At 38.2% G+C, this 16,920-nt stretch overlaps 2 protein-coding genes across 13 annotated transcripts in view; one reads left to right on the top strand and one right to left on the bottom strand.

Moving 5' to 3' along the window:
• Positions 1-16,920, top strand: part of LOC110988624 (vitamin D3 receptor B-like) — a 233,606-nt gene that overhangs the window by 29,218 nt on the left and 187,468 nt on the right. For 4 of the 10 annotated variants that reach the window (XM_087143337.1, XM_022252397.2, XM_022252374.2 and 1 more), the window contains exon 1: positions 2,691-3,125. The exons of 4 other annotated variants lie outside the window; for them this stretch is intronic. The gene's annotated coding sequence lies outside the window, so the exon portion shown is untranslated. Of the gene's footprint in view, positions 1-2,690; positions 3,126-16,920 lie in introns of those variants that run through there. 2 more of the 10 variants (XM_022252358.2, XM_022252367.2) reach the window with 2 other exon arrangements.
• Positions 510-16,324, bottom strand: LOC110988693 (S-adenosylmethionine-dependent nucleotide dehydratase RSAD2-like). 3 transcript variants are annotated; one of them, XM_087143403.1, is made up of 8 exons: positions 15,635-16,324; positions 10,582-10,743; positions 9,484-9,620; positions 8,306-8,398; positions 6,945-7,094; positions 6,667-6,699; positions 5,972-6,092; positions 510-2,695 (listed from the first exon to the last, which is right to left on the bottom strand). In XM_087143403.1, exons 1-8 carry the CDS (start codon positions 15,975-15,977, stop codon positions 2,691-2,693), a joined length of 1,044 nt encoding a protein of 347 aa, XP_086999529.1. In that variant the 5' UTR covers positions 15,978-16,324; the 3' UTR covers positions 510-2,690. The 3 variants fall into 3 exon arrangements, with proteins under 3 accessions (XP_086999529.1, XP_022108160.2, XP_086999531.1); XM_022252468.2 differs by lacking the exon at positions 510-2,695 and having other exon boundaries at positions 3,762-6,092; positions 15,635-16,323; XM_087143405.1 differs by lacking the exons at positions 510-2,695; positions 15,635-16,324 and adding an exon at positions 11,943-12,183 and having other exon boundaries at positions 3,762-6,092.

Consider the following 16,920-nt stretch of genomic DNA (forward strand, 5'->3'; position numbering starts at 1 on the left):
CTGAATATTTATATGTACATGTACGGTGTGTTGTATTAAGAATATGGATATTGAATGGTTGCCTTATTTTCATGTACAGTGTACTGGTACATGTACATGTAGCTGAAGTTCTGTAATGAGTATGTCTTGTGTGTTGGCACAGGTGTGTTTTACCTGTAGCAAGACTGGGCATTCTGCTGGTTTTGGCGCGTATTTGTACATGTACACCCACTGTATACATCTGGATTAGACAAAATTCAACTCCTCACCATGATCAGTAGACTATGGAATTCACAGTGCTGATTTCAGATGAATAACAGGAGCAGTTTTAACAGCGTTTGTCTTGAGTCTGTTTGAGTTTCTGATTTGAGAATCGAAGGGAGTAGGGGACGTACATGTACATGTATTGCCAAAGAAGAGGTTTCATTTGATTGAGCAGCTTGTTCAAGGGTAGAATTGAGGAGTGTAGGCAGGCACTGGGTAACTGGGCCCTGAGTCAACAATTACACAGCCGTATCATTTGCATTGGATAGAGAAACTTTCAGGAGTATGTTTAATTTGTGGTCTGACATTCACAATGTGTGTTGTAGTGAAATGCAGGGGTAGTTTTTAACGGGCTGCTTCCAAATGTTTGATTTACTGGTACCATACTGGTACATGTATGTTGTCATACCAGCTCCATATTGACCATTAATAAGGTCATCCGTTGTCCCCAGTCATTTTCTCTAGCGCCAAAAAAGTTACTCTTTTCATCTGACACCCCATTAAGAGTACATAAAACATGACAGTGGTCAATTGTTACGCAATTTAAAGTTACACAATGAAAAGTGTACATGTGCACTGGCAGTCAACCTCGGCCCCAGCATATGTTTTGTACACTTACGAAAATTGAGGAAAAATTGGAAGACTCCCAAACCTTCCATTTTCAGACATTTGTTAACTAAATGAAGGCCAAAGACTTTGGTACATGTGTATGTAGTTTTTTTTTTTTTTTTAGCAAATCAGGTACCGGTATTTTCTTGACATTGGAGCACTAAGGTGCAGCTAGTATGGCAACCATACAATACAATGTACACTGTACATGATGGACACCCAATGAAGTCTAGTTACAAGTCTGTTATTCATTTATACAGATACATGTACAAGTACAATACCTATTGTGATGAGACTTGTTACATTAATTTCACACAATGTTGTCATTGATACTACATGTACATGTACATGTACTTGTACCCGCAGATAAAGGTCAGTGAAGTTTTATACAGCTATAAAGTTTGAAATGAGGGCTCATGTACATTGAGGACTCATACAAGAAAGAAAATTGTGTACACATACCCGGTACATGTCCTTGTGCATTCCTCACTCATTGTGAAATTTTTTTTATTACATGCTGGTTCAAATTCCTCTTCAATACATGAAATGGTGCCATTGTTAGAAAAATGTTAGTTTACAAGCATACAACCATACCCTATCTGCGAACAAAATATTTCACATTAAAAATTCATTGCAGATTGAAATGATACAAGCATGATAGCTTTCAAGGGTGATTTTACATTGGTGCATTTTTAATTTGATACATGTAGGTTTCCTTAAAAGACATACATGTACCAAAAAGAACAAGACCAAAGATTAATTTGTTCCACATCATCATGTATGAGATGCATTCTGTGTCTATGCCAATTTATCAAATATCTGAATGTGATCCAGATGGCTGTACTCAAGCCACTGATGTGAATTAGGATGATATGGTTGTGACGATGTGAAAAATAAAAGACAAAGTGGTAAAAAAACCTGTTCTTCTGACTGCGGGCCTGGTGGTTTAGCTCAGAAAGGCTTCGTTGCCCTCGACTAATAACCCAATAATCATTCCACTTCTCATGCTCAGTGCTACAGCATGGCCATCAGGGGAGTTGGGCTAATGGTAAGTAGAGGTCATTAAATGTGATCAGGGCTTGGAATGGGAAGTGGCCATTTGTGAGAATAATGAATGAGTGGACTGAATATTTGAAATCATGAATACCTGGCATGTTCCGGCTTGGAGTATCTGAGTGGTATTGTGAGTGTACGGGAAATTGATACAAATGCAAGGTACTTTTTACATACATGTACATGTACGTTCTGAATTATGACAGTATGCATTAACACAAAGAAATAAATTTATATTAAAAGATGCTATTGAAAGAATATATACCGGTACATGAAGTACATATAACCAAAACAATATTTAAACAAAAGTAAAATCTAATACACAAAAGGAAGTGTAGGGTGGTGTATGGTAGTTTAGTGAGGGACCAACAATATGCAGTTTATGGTTGGAAAGTTGCTCTCTTCCGTACAAATGCCGGTAAATTGAAATTGGATGTAACTCATTACGTCTTTAAAATTATGTAAGAGCTTCAAACCACAGGTCGATTGATCATGCCTAGTGCATGTTCCAATGTGAAGTTGGAAATACATGTACTGTAAGTTGTTCTTTACATTGTCAAATTGTAAGAGCGCCCTCAGTTGACAGATGAGATTCAGAGTGATCTACGTAACATGTATCATTGTATGCGTACTAGCCCTACTCTGTTTTTTTTGTACACACGGTTTTGAATAAATTTACATTTCGAAAAAGCTTTCGGAAGCACATTGCAACAATCTTCTGCTGTATGTACTCAACCTGTTTTCAGCTTGGGTAGTAATGAAGCTACTGGTACATGTTTCAGTTGTCATGCTGAAAGAATTAAAAAAGCAACAACTTTATTGGATGTAATTCTGATTGGACAAACCTACAAATGTAGAGACTTTTTCCAGCCATTTACTAGCACATGCAATTGTCTGGACTGAAGTCACACATGCTCAGTTAAATTATGCAAATTAAAGAAATGTGATTACTGAAATGAAAAATCTTACTATCAATCCTGTTTCCTGACAGGGACTTGTCTCTGTTATCAAATTACAGGGACTGGGTACACTGCACATGTACATGTACATACTGCTGTATGTTAATTCTTCACCCAGAAGTGGAGACAGGGTACATGTACCGTAGGTAGAACCTGCATACGTGTACTTCTGAATGGATCCTTGAGTGGGCAGTCTCTGCAGACAAAATCTTCAAGTGACTAGGATTTGTTCATCTTGGGAGCATCCCACTGTAAGAAGTGGTAAGTGTTGCTCTGGTAGTGTACATGTTCAGTTGAGGTCAGTATTTTACGCACAGTACATTGCAAGCGAAAGTGTTAAAGTTGTTAAGACTATCTATTCCTGGCAACAATTCCTCTTCAGTAGCTTATCATTCATTAACGTCTGCTGTACTGTAATATTTGATTTTCATATTCATTTGAATAAAGTGGAAATGGTTGTACTGGCTGATCTGGTGTATAAAACGAATACCCACCTACATGTAATGTGGGCTCAGTTTTTGAAACTCTGCATACGGGGGGGGGGGTATATACCGTACATGTACTGTATCGTGTACATGTGCTCTTTTTGTGTAATTTTTTGGTAACATGTATGATGCTTTCAGTTTTGAAATGCTTATTTCATAATTTCTGTTTCAACATGTGAAAATATCAATGGGAAACTTTGCTGAAGTGTTTACACAAACCATCAAAGGCCAATTACAGTACTACAGTAAACTTCCATCATACCGGTATGTACATGTAAATGTAGCTTGGGGGAACTGATAAATTCTCGATTTTGAGTTTAAATGCAAAGGTTCTGTGATTTTTTTCTATAATGTTTAATCTTTTTATCAGAGTCTTTCCACCGTAACTCACTCTGTCCAGTTGGACTGTTGATTTAGACACGATTTTTCCTCTTTTATTGATTCATAGGGTGTGTTATCATTTCCATAGTTTGTTACATTGGGTTTACTTAAAGATGTCTGCCCCTATCTAAAATTGCAAAAGTTAGTTTTCCAATGCAGTCACACTGACCACCACAATGTGCCAGAGATTGGACTGTCAGTGTGTGGGCTACAATTGGGTAAGAGGTACAGGTAGTGATTTGGCAATCTTTCGGTGATTTGCCGGATATTGTGCATGTACAATGGTAACGTGCACACTACTGTGGAAGGACAAGATATGTTAAAAAGTATTAATGACTTGCATCGGAAAAGGTTTTATAAAGACTGTTTGCACTTGTTTAGGAGTGGTGATTTCTTTCAAAATGGCTGAAAAAAACCTTTTGACTGGATCAGAGGTACCATGGAGGTACACTATTTCAAGCATACATGTGATATCCCTTCCTCTCGGTAGAAACAAGGTGTGACTTCAAGGTGAAAAGAGCCTTAAGTTACCAATTTGAGTGAACGAGAATATATTCATATCAGTAGTCTTTTTTTCACTGCACATAAAAATGTATACAATGATTTCCAATCATGGTTTGAAAATGGAAAGATGATAGTTTTCTTGTTTTCACCTGAAGAAGTAAATTTAGAGGGCTGGACATTCTTCTCAGGAAATTACTTTCAAAGTAGATGTACTGGTAGGCGTAGTACATGAAAGTCATTGCATTTTACATGCACCACTACCGGTATATTGTCACAATGAAGGGTCACTAAGGGGCTATCACTCATGGTACATTAACTGGTACATGTACACATGTACATGTACACTGTATAAGCCACTGTGCATGTACATGTACACTATGTGTGCCACTGCTAAATGTAAATGTGGTACATGTACAGGCACAGTGGTTGAGTGAACATTAAGCATGTACTTGAACACTGACTAAGCCATTGGGGATGACTGTTGTACCATACCACTATGTACATTACATTATTTCAGTGTGTAGATTATGCCAACTGTAATACTTTTACCCTGAGAATGGGGAATTTCAATGAAAAGAGAATCACAGGCATAGTTACTTAGTTTGAGATCATTGCGTACAAAAAAGTTAAGAGAATTATGCACATATAAGGCAACACCACCACCAGTTTTATCTACCTATTTTTCTTCACGCATGAGTAATTTTTAATGCAGAAATCTGGGCTCTTGTCGTCTAGCCATGTTTTGCTGAAACCAGTGACATGAAATTGGTATTGAAGAATGTTTATATAGTCAATTATATTTTCAAAATTCTTACGTAGGCTCCGAGCGTTTTAGTGAAAGCAAGAAAATGTGTTTTTGCTACTCACTGCCTTAAAGTTATCAGCAAACTGGTCTAAAAGAAAATAATTTTGAGGTGGTGTTACTTTTTGAATAAAAATGCTGGTTTGGATCCAAAAGAGCTTACAATTAATGCAAATTGACAAGGTCACTTCGTGAACAAGTTACATAAGCGTATTGAGGAGTACATGTAAGTAACTGGGAAGCTCGATCTAGGTAACCACGGGTAACCACACTTAACCTTATGGTGAACAAATCCGTACATGTAGGTGATACATACACATGTAGAAACACGATCACAAGGTACAGGTACAAGCTTAGACAAGAACAAATTGTAATTAACAACTTTCTGCTAAAATATATAAATGTTGATACTTTGTGTTTATACATGTTAATACAAACATGTACTGGTACTGTGTAGAACATTGGTGTCAGTTGCAAGCATTTATAAATCTCTGTAAACCTTTATCATGATGCCACCATTTTTGTCTAGCTCCTGTATACTAAATGCCAAAGTAATACAACTTTACGTGTTGATAAATGCAAACAGACTATTTTCTTCCATCCTCAGTTCGGTTACACTTCTTCCAATGGTAGAAAAACGAAATGGCTGCCCCATGATTAAGTTCTGTTGTTTTGAGTTATTCTAAACTTGATGTGTTGCCACGGGAGTTAATATCTGAGTAAAAGATATACAGTGTAGGCAGCCCAACTGGCTTTGGAAGCAAATTCAGTCGGAGGACATTAGTGCTTTAATGTACTGTGAGGAGTTAAGGTTTCACACTGAAGACTGGGGCATGTACTGGTACATGTACATAGAGAAGTGTTTTGTACATGTACATGTAAGTCATCAGATTACCAGTCCAGCTTCATGTCTGCTTTACTCCATTTGTACTTGCCTCCTCTCTTCAAGAACATCTGCTCATCAAAACCACTGAACTTGAGTGCCTCAGTCACACCAACGTCCAGAATGGACTTGGAAGGGTCTTTGCTTCCTTTAGTGCAATCCAAAAACCGCATCTGTGGTGAAATTCAGAATTCATTCAAATTTGAACAAATAAAACAGTTTGACAGTGAAAAAAGAAAAAACTGGGCCAAACCGGCGAACACCTTTATAGTGACTTCAGTTTTAAGATCAAACTAATTTGTAATTTATTTCTTTTCATTGAAGCCACTTTAGAAGATCTTTTTAAGGTACCGGTATGGTACAGATGATAGCTTTCCGCACAGTCCTGGAACCTGTCTCTTCTTTGAACAAATTTACTGGTAGTTCTTAAAAGAACCGGTAGTGAGTGTTGTCAATGTTTCAGACAGCTGCTGTTTCCATATTAATTGATGGTCTTTTCATTGAGTACAGGGCTTTAATGTTATACGCCACCTTCTACTCCTGTTATGAATCAGAAATAATGTACTCTATGTAAACCTCTAATGCACCTGATACCTGTACATGTGCTGTTGAAAATGTGGAGATACATGTACGTGTACATGTATAATGTACATGTAAGTGCAGGCTGTTTCAAGAGTGTCCTTGCACCTACATGTACATGTACCAATAAGTTCCATACAGTCTCACGGTACATGTGCGACTACTTACGTATTCATCGAGAATGAGGTAAGAGTTCTGCATCTGTGTTGCAAAGAAAGGAGAGTAAAGAAAATGAATTTGATCCATCAGATAATGACAGAACCTTTACAAAGGTGATTCTGTACGTTTTAGTTCACAAACCATTACAGTCATAGTCTTGCATGGGTTCAATCACCTCTTCTAGAAGTACTCCAAACTTTTTAAATTCAACCAACTAGTTTCCTGTCATTATTCATCACTTGATATTTTTCTTTTGTTTTTTGGCTATGTTGTACATGAATCTCTACCTTGTCATTTGATTCTGGCACCAAACATTTGACATCCTTGTGTCTGTCTAGAAATGCCTGGAAGTCTTCTTCTTCTATGACATAGGACTCAGCATGTCGAAGGGCATCTTCACCACAGTTCTCTCCTCCGATCAAAAGACACTGGAAAACCTAAGTACATGTAGGAAATGCATAAATGACAAAAACATAAAAGGCTCTTAATAAACATCATTGGATGAAGAGGATAGCAGTGGCAGCAAAAAGCTCTGATTGAACGAGGCTGGTTCCAAAAAAATGGATAGGTGATAAAATATCTTTTATTAGAACCAAGCAAGATAAACAGGTCTAAGGACCAACAAAGGGATGTTCTCAACAATTGCCTTTCAAAAGGAACTGTGACATCAAACAGCATGGAGACAAGAAGAGAGAAAGTCCACAGTTATGACATTAACTTGTTGAAGGAAAGCTGACAAAGTTGAAGGGAACAGCTGCACTAGGCAGTCAGCCTTGTGACTGTTGCTCTCCTTGTGACCAGAGTCAACCCCCCCCCCCAAGTTTGTGGCTCAGCCATCGGTATACTGAGCTTTGAACGGGTCCACAGAGGGCAGCTGCTGCCAGAGGAGTCATTTCAATAAGCCTTTTGTGAGTTAATTTTGACCCAAATCTGGTACACTGAGTTCTTTAAATTCACGTGAACACAACAACTTGAATTCTCCTTACTAAAACCACTGTTGCTATACCTCGTGATTTGGGGCAAGCTTTTGCTTAGTTACATAAGTGACGCCTTGCAACGATACACTGTTCTCAATGGATAAGAAGGGCACAAAGGAACTAGTCCATTCCAGAGATGGTGGTCGCTATGCAAAAGCTTGCCCCGAATCACGAGGTATAGCAACAGTGTCTTTAGTCAGGTGAATTCAAATCATTTTGTTTATGTGCCGACAGATAACTCAGTGCACCAGATTTTATTCAAATTTAACTGGCAAATGGCTTATTCCAACAGGGTGCAGTATGAGATAATCAGTTTTCATGGCTCAAGCCATGTACATGTACAGGTAGTTGAGGATATGCAATTCTACACAAAGAGCAGTCATTGCTTTCCTGCAAGGAGGAAGAGTCTTGCCTTTCTCATCATATCAGACGTAAGTGTCTGTCTCATCATGGCAGCCACTTAAGCCAACTCACTTGTGAGATGCAAGGTGCATATACCATAACACACCTTACATGTACATGTACCTGGTAACATCATCATGTACACCAACTTGCCAGAGAGGGCTTTATGATTTTTCACTTTTTCCCATCATAATTTTTACTGACTGACAATTCTTACTTCAGGGGAAAATGTGAGTGGGTTCATTGTACTTGTAGAGGGGGTACATTACCTTCCATCTGACTGGGTTAAGATTAGTGATATAGTCTACCATATCTTCATCTTTGTTGTGTTTATTTATGACACTGTTGATCTTGAATGCAACCTGTAGGGAAAAGCACAGTTGCAGACAAAGAAATGATTGCTGATGATCTTCAGAGCAAGAAAGACAATAACTTGTCCCTATATTTTGCAAATCAGTGCTTTCTTTGTTGAACGATTGTTGAAGACATAGGGAGATACCGGTAACTGTTTCCGAAAGGCCCTACATTGTTCCTTGAATAGTGCACGTTTGTGTCATTACGTTGTTCACTTAAACAGTATGCAACTCATTCTGCACTATCCACTTCAGAGATTCATTCGGGTATGTTGTGTAAAGCTTGGTTTCCACATACATGTAGTTGTGACGAATGCCAGTGCCATGTAAATGTCAAGACGCAGACAAAACAGATGCTGGCTGATGTTATTACACCCCCAAAAAATTAAACAAAATAGCATCCAAAACTTGGAAACATTTTGCATAAAATGACTTTTTGAGGTGGCAATACTGCCTCTTGAAGCCAAACTCATACTTATGTTAGACAGACAGTTAGGGTGGCATACATGTACATGTATGTGGTAAAATGAGTTACATGTATGTGAGATGGAAAAGTTGAACCTGATCCAACTTTCCTGACTGCGTACATCAATGTTTTTGTTAGTTACAGTATTTATACATGTATTGTAGTGTTTCCATATCATGACATAATACATAGGCTACATGTATCAGTGGGGACTGATCTGTTACCATGCATAAGTGTGTATATGTACGTATAATGTGTCTTGTGCATATCCCTTCATGTGTGACTCAGTGGATGTACATGTATGCTTCAATATTGTGCGCTAATGTTTTTTTTTTAGCAGTCTCCCTTTGGAGCATTTTTTGCTTACAGGCAGCCATTTGATTGTTATCATAGAAACCCAAATTCCTCATCAGAGCCTATGGTATTGTTGTTTGTATACATATTTATGGGACAGGACATTTTCAATTCACACGTTAGTTTCAGTAGGATTTGAACCCAAGCCATGACAAGTGGAGGGTGTAATTGTCATACATGTACTGTACTTTCACATCAACTTTTTGTTCTGATGTATGTGTACTGTGTATGTACATGTTTCTGTGGTCCCAGTTGCATAGTGCTTTGCGCTTACTTTGTACGTTGAGCACAAATCTCGCACGCGCTGCAAACTGTCAAGGTGATTCTTCTGGCCTTGTTGTCGTCCAATTCTTTCATTGACCTCTGGATTAAAGCTATCACAGGAAATAGCCAAGATGTCAAGATGCTCACCTGAGAGAGAATGAAACATTAAACAGCAGTGTATGTAGATGTACAAGTACTTAGTGCATATGTTACGAACTGGAAAACTGAACACTTTTTTAGTCCTCATACCCTCAGCCCAAGCCTTTTGTAGTTCTAAGCCAGTGACCAGCCATTCTGGAGTCTTCAATCCCATGTTCCTTCTAGGTAGCTCTGAGCTGTAAAGTTTTGCTTTACTCAGCCCAATACTCTCATGGAAAATGAAGAATTTTGCATGTAGCTAGATTAATTTCTGACTGGTACTCGTACATGTACACGACTAAAAAAAAAGTTAAGGACCACTTTTTTCTTAACTTTTAATTTTTTTCCAAGTAATGAGTGGGGTTTAGTTCTTTCATTTTTTGTTTGCCTAGATGGTGTTCTCATTGGAATAAAATTTTTTTTAATGTTTCAAAACATCAAATGCACCTTTTCAGCCGTAAAATGTCTCATTTAAAAAAGTATACACAAAATAAAAAGTGGTCCATACTTTTTTTTGAGCAGTGTACATGTACATGTACCGGTAAATCACTTAAAAATACTGCACTGGTATTTTTCACGTATTAATGCGTATGATGAATACATGTCAGACTTAGTCTGTCAGAATCGTTGTCACAGGTTGTCGAGAAATCACCCCCCAAAAACGACAAATTAAAGTGTGACTTACATGTACTGATACATGTATGTATATGGTTTGAAAATCCAAGTCTGGTATGATACCAGTAGTTCAAGAATTGGGCAAGAGTGTAAATAAGTAAATAAAATGTCCAAGTTTTGTACAAAATGTACATTTATTTAAATATTTTTTGTTGAGTTTATAACAGATTGTCATTTTTACAGTTGTTTCCTAGATTTCAAGGATTTAATGTAATTTTTTTCCTCAGTGTTCTGTTGATCAATGCATCAGTTTTAAAACCAGCTCATTAATTAGATGTGAATGACCCTGACATACCGTAGTTTTTAAACCATTTCTCATCTATCAGGCTGCCGTTACTGACGATGGTGACACTTGGAAGCTGCAGATCAACTTTGCAGAATCGCACAAGTTCCCCCACAAACTTTCCTCGCTGCACAATGAACGGCTCACCGCCAGAGAAATTGATCTTCTGCATACCTGTGTTTTTGTCAAGAAAAAAGGCAATGATTTAAATAAAAAGAAAGTACTTGTGTCACCGGTAGCAGAAGGAATGACCAGCAGCATTATTCAACTGAAATGATGCATTTCTGCATTTCGAAAAATCCACTAAATACACGAGTCCTTGTTAAAAAAAAAAGAATTTGAAGATGTTAACAAATGTACATGTAGTTCATGTTTTCCATCAATGCACCATGAACATGTACCATATGATTTATGTGTACACCTTAGAAGGGTCAGGAATTTGGTTGACTTATTTCAATAAGGTACATGCACATATACATATGGTCATTTCTTAGTACAGTTGTCTTCTGAACATTTCTCTTCTACCACATTGTCTTCCCTCAAAGTGGACGAATGTTTAGTCTCTGATAAAAAAAAATGAAGAATTTTGCCATTCACTTCATGTACATGTACCCCACCTCCTCTGGGTAGTTCAATACTTGCTCTGTATACATGTACATGCCAATGTGTGTCCTTCAACACTGAAAGACTGCACCGTTCAAACCAAAAATTCCAGTATGGGAGAACATTTGATTATTACTTTAAGTTATGAAGAATATCATGTACGGCACAAAAAATGTGGTTGTACTTGACAAATTATCGTAAATGTACGGGTACATGCACATGTATGCATATGTACATTATGTACATGTATGTACTGTATATGTGTACATGCACTCATGTTGTCATGTTGTGAATACTCTCACAATGCTATAAATACTTCTGAAGATAGTTCTGTCTGTTACTGGCAGTCCATCTTTGTGCAACATTATCACTGGGGCACATGCACACTACATGTACATGTACATTACATTGTACATGTACTTGCCCTTACTGGTACACGGACACGTGTATGTATGTACATGTACATGTATGTATTGCTCAGATGTAATGTTGCTCGGTGTTGGTATTCTATTCGATGTGTGGAGTTGTGTAATTTCTTCTGGGAATATCATTTTCAGATTTACTTTTTTTTTTCTCCAAGAATAAGAAATACTGGAACGTTTACAATGCCCTTAATATAGTAGACAGCTGTGAAGATTTCATATTGTAGATATTCTGTTGAGTACAGTGCTGAAGGTTCTCAGGCAGATTTCTGTGAACAATATTGTGTGAGCTTGGAGTCTGTTAGTTTTGCCACATTGTAACCTGCACCAGTTGTACTCTGTACAAACCTGCATCTTTCAGCAGACGGATTCCTCTTTTGGACTCATCTATGGGCAGAACAAAAGATGTCCTGGCTGTGTGGAAGCAGAACCCACAGGAGTAGTTGCACTGCCTGGTGAAGTGGTAGTTGACACTGAGGGGTACGTGCGGGGCTAGGTCTCCATCCCCCCCTTGGGCGCCTCCAGGGGTAGCATCTTTGTCCACCCTAGTCATATCAATGTGTTGCTTGTTGCTGTGCAAAAGCAACTTCATGCGAGGTCGCATCCACATGCAAAAGAAGTAACATGCCACCAACAGGGAAAAAGTAATACATGTACGTGTGCATGTATTTGTGCAGTAGTTGCAGCTGACCCAAGTCCAAATGCCTTCAGACGAGGCATTCATCTCAGCTTCCATCCTAGCCAGCAGATCAGAATAATTCTGCCTCAAAACAGTTGACATTGCCACCATTCACGGGTCTGTGTGTGTATTGTTTATCAAGCATCTTGCAACAGATATACATGTACATATACAATACCACATTTGGGAGAACAGATGAGTAGTCATTGAGATACAAATCCATTTGGCCATGCATGGCCCTAACCTGTTTCACTTGTCCAGGTTACCACCAGGTAGAGGCTGACCTCTCTGTTCGCCCAGAATAATGCTGATCACACCCAATGCCATCCACAGGGAATTGAAAGAATGGAAGAGTGAACTTTCACCCTCATAGTGCCCTGGTCAAACCTTGACTCTATGGTTGCACCATAGAGAAAGGACACCTGGAGACTTTAGCTTGGATTGCTTATTGATTGTACAGTCTTTACTTACAGTATACCGTAGTACAGCTGTATGTTTGTACAGGTACAAATCTATTAGTATGGTATTAGCTGAGATGGTACCTGTACAGTTCTCGACTAGCACGGTACATATTAACTGAGATGGTACCTGTACAGTGCCCTATTCGTATGGTACATATTTACTGAGATGGTACCTGTACAGTTCCCTATTAGTATGGTACCGGTATATATTGACTGAGATGGTACCTGTACAGTTCCCTATTAGTATGGTACCGGTATGTATATTACTGAGATGGTGCCTGTACAGTTCCCTATTAGTATGGTACCGGTATATATTGACTCAGATGGTACCTGTACAGTTCCCTATTAGTATAGTATATAGTGACTGAGGTGGTACATGTGTACTTGTAAGTACATGTACACTTCCCTAAAATTACATGTACATGTACATGTACAGATGTAGTTACATGTACTGGTACTTCACTGTACGTGTACATGTAATTTGTGAAGGGGTTTTCAACGTTTTATAACTTTGGTATTGGAATCAGTTCAGCACAGTTTTATTTTTGTCACTAGCATCATAAATTTTTCTTTGTTTACTGATTATTATCATTATGCATTTAGAGAAGCTATTCATAAACTACATCACAACATTTACAATTGTGACAAAAAACCCATTACACCGTACCTCATAAGACAATCAAGTTCCCAAAACAAAGTACATGTAAATACTGGTATGTACTATTAACTAACAGCCAAAAGTACAATTACACGAACATGAACAGAGGAAAGAGATGTGATCTCAGTGATTGTTCAAATTGGTTAATAGATCTGGCATTCCGAATCCAAATAGGTAATTTATTTCATTCTTTGGCTGCCACAACTGTAAAGGCCGGTATGATCACCTGCTCTAGTTTGAGTTTTGAGGTACATTGTATGAGAAATGAAGTGAATCTGCACCACAGCGAAGGTTACCACAGAGTTGAGTAAACGACATAAGGAAATCTGTACATACAATGGTGTCTGGTTATTAAAGGATTTCAAGACAAGCAAGAGAATCTTAAAAACAATCCTTTTATTCACTGGGAGCCAGTAGAAAGACTTTAACAATGGTATTGCATGATAGTGACAATCAACTTTAAAGATAATGCGGGCTGCACAATTTTTTAAACTCTGTAATTTCCTCAAATACACTTGAGGGACCTTAGTCTGTTGCAGTATGGAGAGAGGGCATGGCTGCAATACAGCATGAGGATGACCATCATTTGTGATGTAGGCCTATTTCCTTGAATGAGAAATACTTTCAACTGAAACCAGATGCATTTACACATGTATGTATATGTATACACATGTAATCTTCATGTACATGTATATGTTCTGACATGGACATTGTGCTCAGAATACACACTGAGGTTCTTTACTGATTTAGATGCGACAATGCAATTTCATCCAAGAGTGTGCACATTATCCAACCTGCAAGGTTCATTATGTTTCAGTTTTTATTTCGTTAAATGTTATAAGTACTTTAGAATGTTTTTTATACGTTTCTAGTCTTTAATTTTTAATTTTGCATATAGTTATACTACTCTGTTAAAATTATGATGCTTGTAAGATCAACCACCCTGTGGTAAATCACTGTGAATAAATAAGTAAATAAATGCAGTTGAAAAATTCTTCTCAGTCAATTTGAATGCTCAACCCTAAATAAGCTTGTTGGACCATTGCACAACCCAGAGGATGGGGATGATCTCCCACCCCTAAGATCTTGGCTTTCCATTGCCCAACACTTTATGAACTTGGCATGCACATTTCAATTCAATCTGAGATGGGGCTTTTTGTTGAAAACCTCATGCATGTCCAGGCTGTCCTGTCTCAAGAAAAATGGCTAGTTGCAAGAAATGGCACAACTGATTTTCCAGATGATTGTACCATTAAGACATCACAGAAAAATGGCTTGAAGATTTGGCAAGAAAAATTTTTTCATAATGACAATACGTACCAGTACTAAATAAAATGTTGAGGGGGGCATAAGAACTCATTTCCAGTTAAGAATAGCATTAAAGTTGCTGAAGATTTACTAAACTAAACATACATGTACATGTACACATTTCTGTATGACTAGATTCCCCTTCTTACCTTTCAGTGTTTTGTTCAAGAGCCTGGTCTCACTTGCATGACTAATGCAGATTTCTCATACGGTAGAACATTTATTTCTCAGATGAGGGACTTCCCCAGTACAAATTGTAGTGCGTTGCTAGTCTTTCCAAATACCAAACAGTGAAGCCTTTTACTGTTTGTTTATTCCTTTATTGTGAACTTCCTGATCCCAAAACTTGACTGACAATTACATCCAGAATTACTTTAGAAAATCTTCACAGCATCATACAGTATTGCTATAGCATTACACAGTACATGTACATGTTTATTGAACTAAAGTGTCAGATTTGATGTTGGAAACTCATTAAGTTTTTGTAGAAAAAAATCATGCCCATGTTTATAAAGTGTACCTGTGAAGCAACTTTTTGTGCCTTTGGGTTTGCTGTTTTCCCAAAAAGTTCAAACAAGAATACTGCCAACAACTCTACCAGTGCATCCGGAATTTTTTTGCACAAGTTTACATACCTGGACTAGTTCGTGTGTACATGTACATGTACATGATGCACATGTACAATGTACGTGCCACTGTAATATCAGTAATTTCACTGCCTCGGTTGGTGTGTTAGTGAGTTGCTGTTACAGATAATTGGAATGTGCATGCATGTTACTTTTTATACAATACATCTGATAAAGGGAGGAAAGATACATGTACATGTATTCGCACATGTAGGCCTATAAGAACACAACAGATAAGCACATGTTCAGGACATGATAATTTTGTCCATTTTTAGATTGAATTCAACACTACCTGTAATTGTACCAACCTGCATCTTTCAGCATACGGATTCCTGTTTTGGCATCCTCAATCGGCAAGACAAAGGATGTCTTGGCTGTGTGGAAGCAGAACCCACAGGAGTAGTTGCACTGCCTGGTGAAGTGGTAGTTGACACTGAGGGGTAGTGCTGGGACTCTGTCCTTCCTCGGGGCTTTCCCAGGGGAAGCACTATTGCCCACTCTAGCCCTGTCAGTTGGTTGGCTGATGTGGGATTGCCACCTTCTTCGAATGTACATGTACATTGCACTGACCAGCCCAAGAAATATTGGCATGCAGTACCGGTACTTGTACATGAGGGGCAAATACATGTAAGTCCACAAGTCGTCAAACATTGTGATACACTTTTTTTATGAGACCCTTTGAACACAATTTCAGTTGACAAGCTTTCAGTGCAGGCCGTTCTCTTCACTGTGTAACGCACGATTGTGTTGTGTCACAATTGTTGGTAGCATTGGTTCCTATGTATGGACTGCTCTCACAGATATTGCACTGATCTGGGAATACCTCAAGGAGTCTTCTATCTAGAAACTGGTAGCCAAGGCTGTGTATGAGTTACTTGGCTAAGGCTTGAAACTGCACAAATTCTGTGGTAGTGGCTGCAGCCAGTTGTCATAGAGTCATGTGCAATTTCAAACAGCAGCCAAGGTATGTGTAGCCCTGGTTGCGTTGCTCAATGGGGAAATCCCCTCTGAGTAATGTGCACCACATGAAATATGTGCTGTTGAGGCTCATTACCAGTTTATGACTGTGTCACATGCTACCCGCATTGATTTCCGTAAATTTAAATAAATTACATTCTTTGTGCTCTGAATCAGAGCAGACTGTCATACATGTATATGTATGTACATTACTACTGAATGGAAAAAAAATCAATAACCATTGATACTTGGTCATAAAAAAGATTTTTCAGATACTGTACATGTATCTTTACGTTAAGATTTTGTTGCACATTCTCTAGTCTGTTGTATTCACAGTATCAAGTTTAAAAATTCATTCAGTTGGAAGAAGATGACTAGGGGAAGTGGAACATGAATGAGCTCTGAGCATGTGGTGTGTAAGAAGAATCTAGGCTCTGGAAAGAAAGCTTTCCAAGGATGTTGCATTCAACCTGCCATTGAACCTTTTACCTAGTCAATATATGTACATGTAGCATTGATGATGACTAACCACTTCCAGTTCCACTATACTTTTTGCAGGAAACAAAATAACTTCAAAAATTTGAAGTCACCAGCTTTGCTTTGATTGTGCGACTGGTAACATTGATACTAATGATCT

The sequence above is a fragment of the Acanthaster planci genome, linkage group LG01, assembly GCF_054643075.1.
Source record: "Acanthaster planci isolate LZ-2023a linkage group LG01, COTS_SCS, whole genome shotgun sequence".
Taxonomy (NCBI): domain Eukaryota; kingdom Metazoa; phylum Echinodermata; class Asteroidea; order Valvatida; family Acanthasteridae; genus Acanthaster; species Acanthaster planci.

Coding starts and splice junctions, on each gene's coding strand:
- LOC110988693 (XM_022252468.2), bottom strand. CDS start 15,977: ATGTTTGACGACTTGTGGACTTACATGTATTTGCCCCTCATGTACAAG. Junction 9,621..10,581: donor GAAATGGTTTAAAAACTACG/GTATGTCAGGGT, acceptor ATTCTCTCTCAG/GTGAGCATCTTGACATCTTG. Junction 8,399..9,483: donor ATTTGTGCTCAACGTACAAA/GTAAGCGCAAAG, acceptor TTTTCCCTACAG/GTTGCATTCAAGATCAACAG.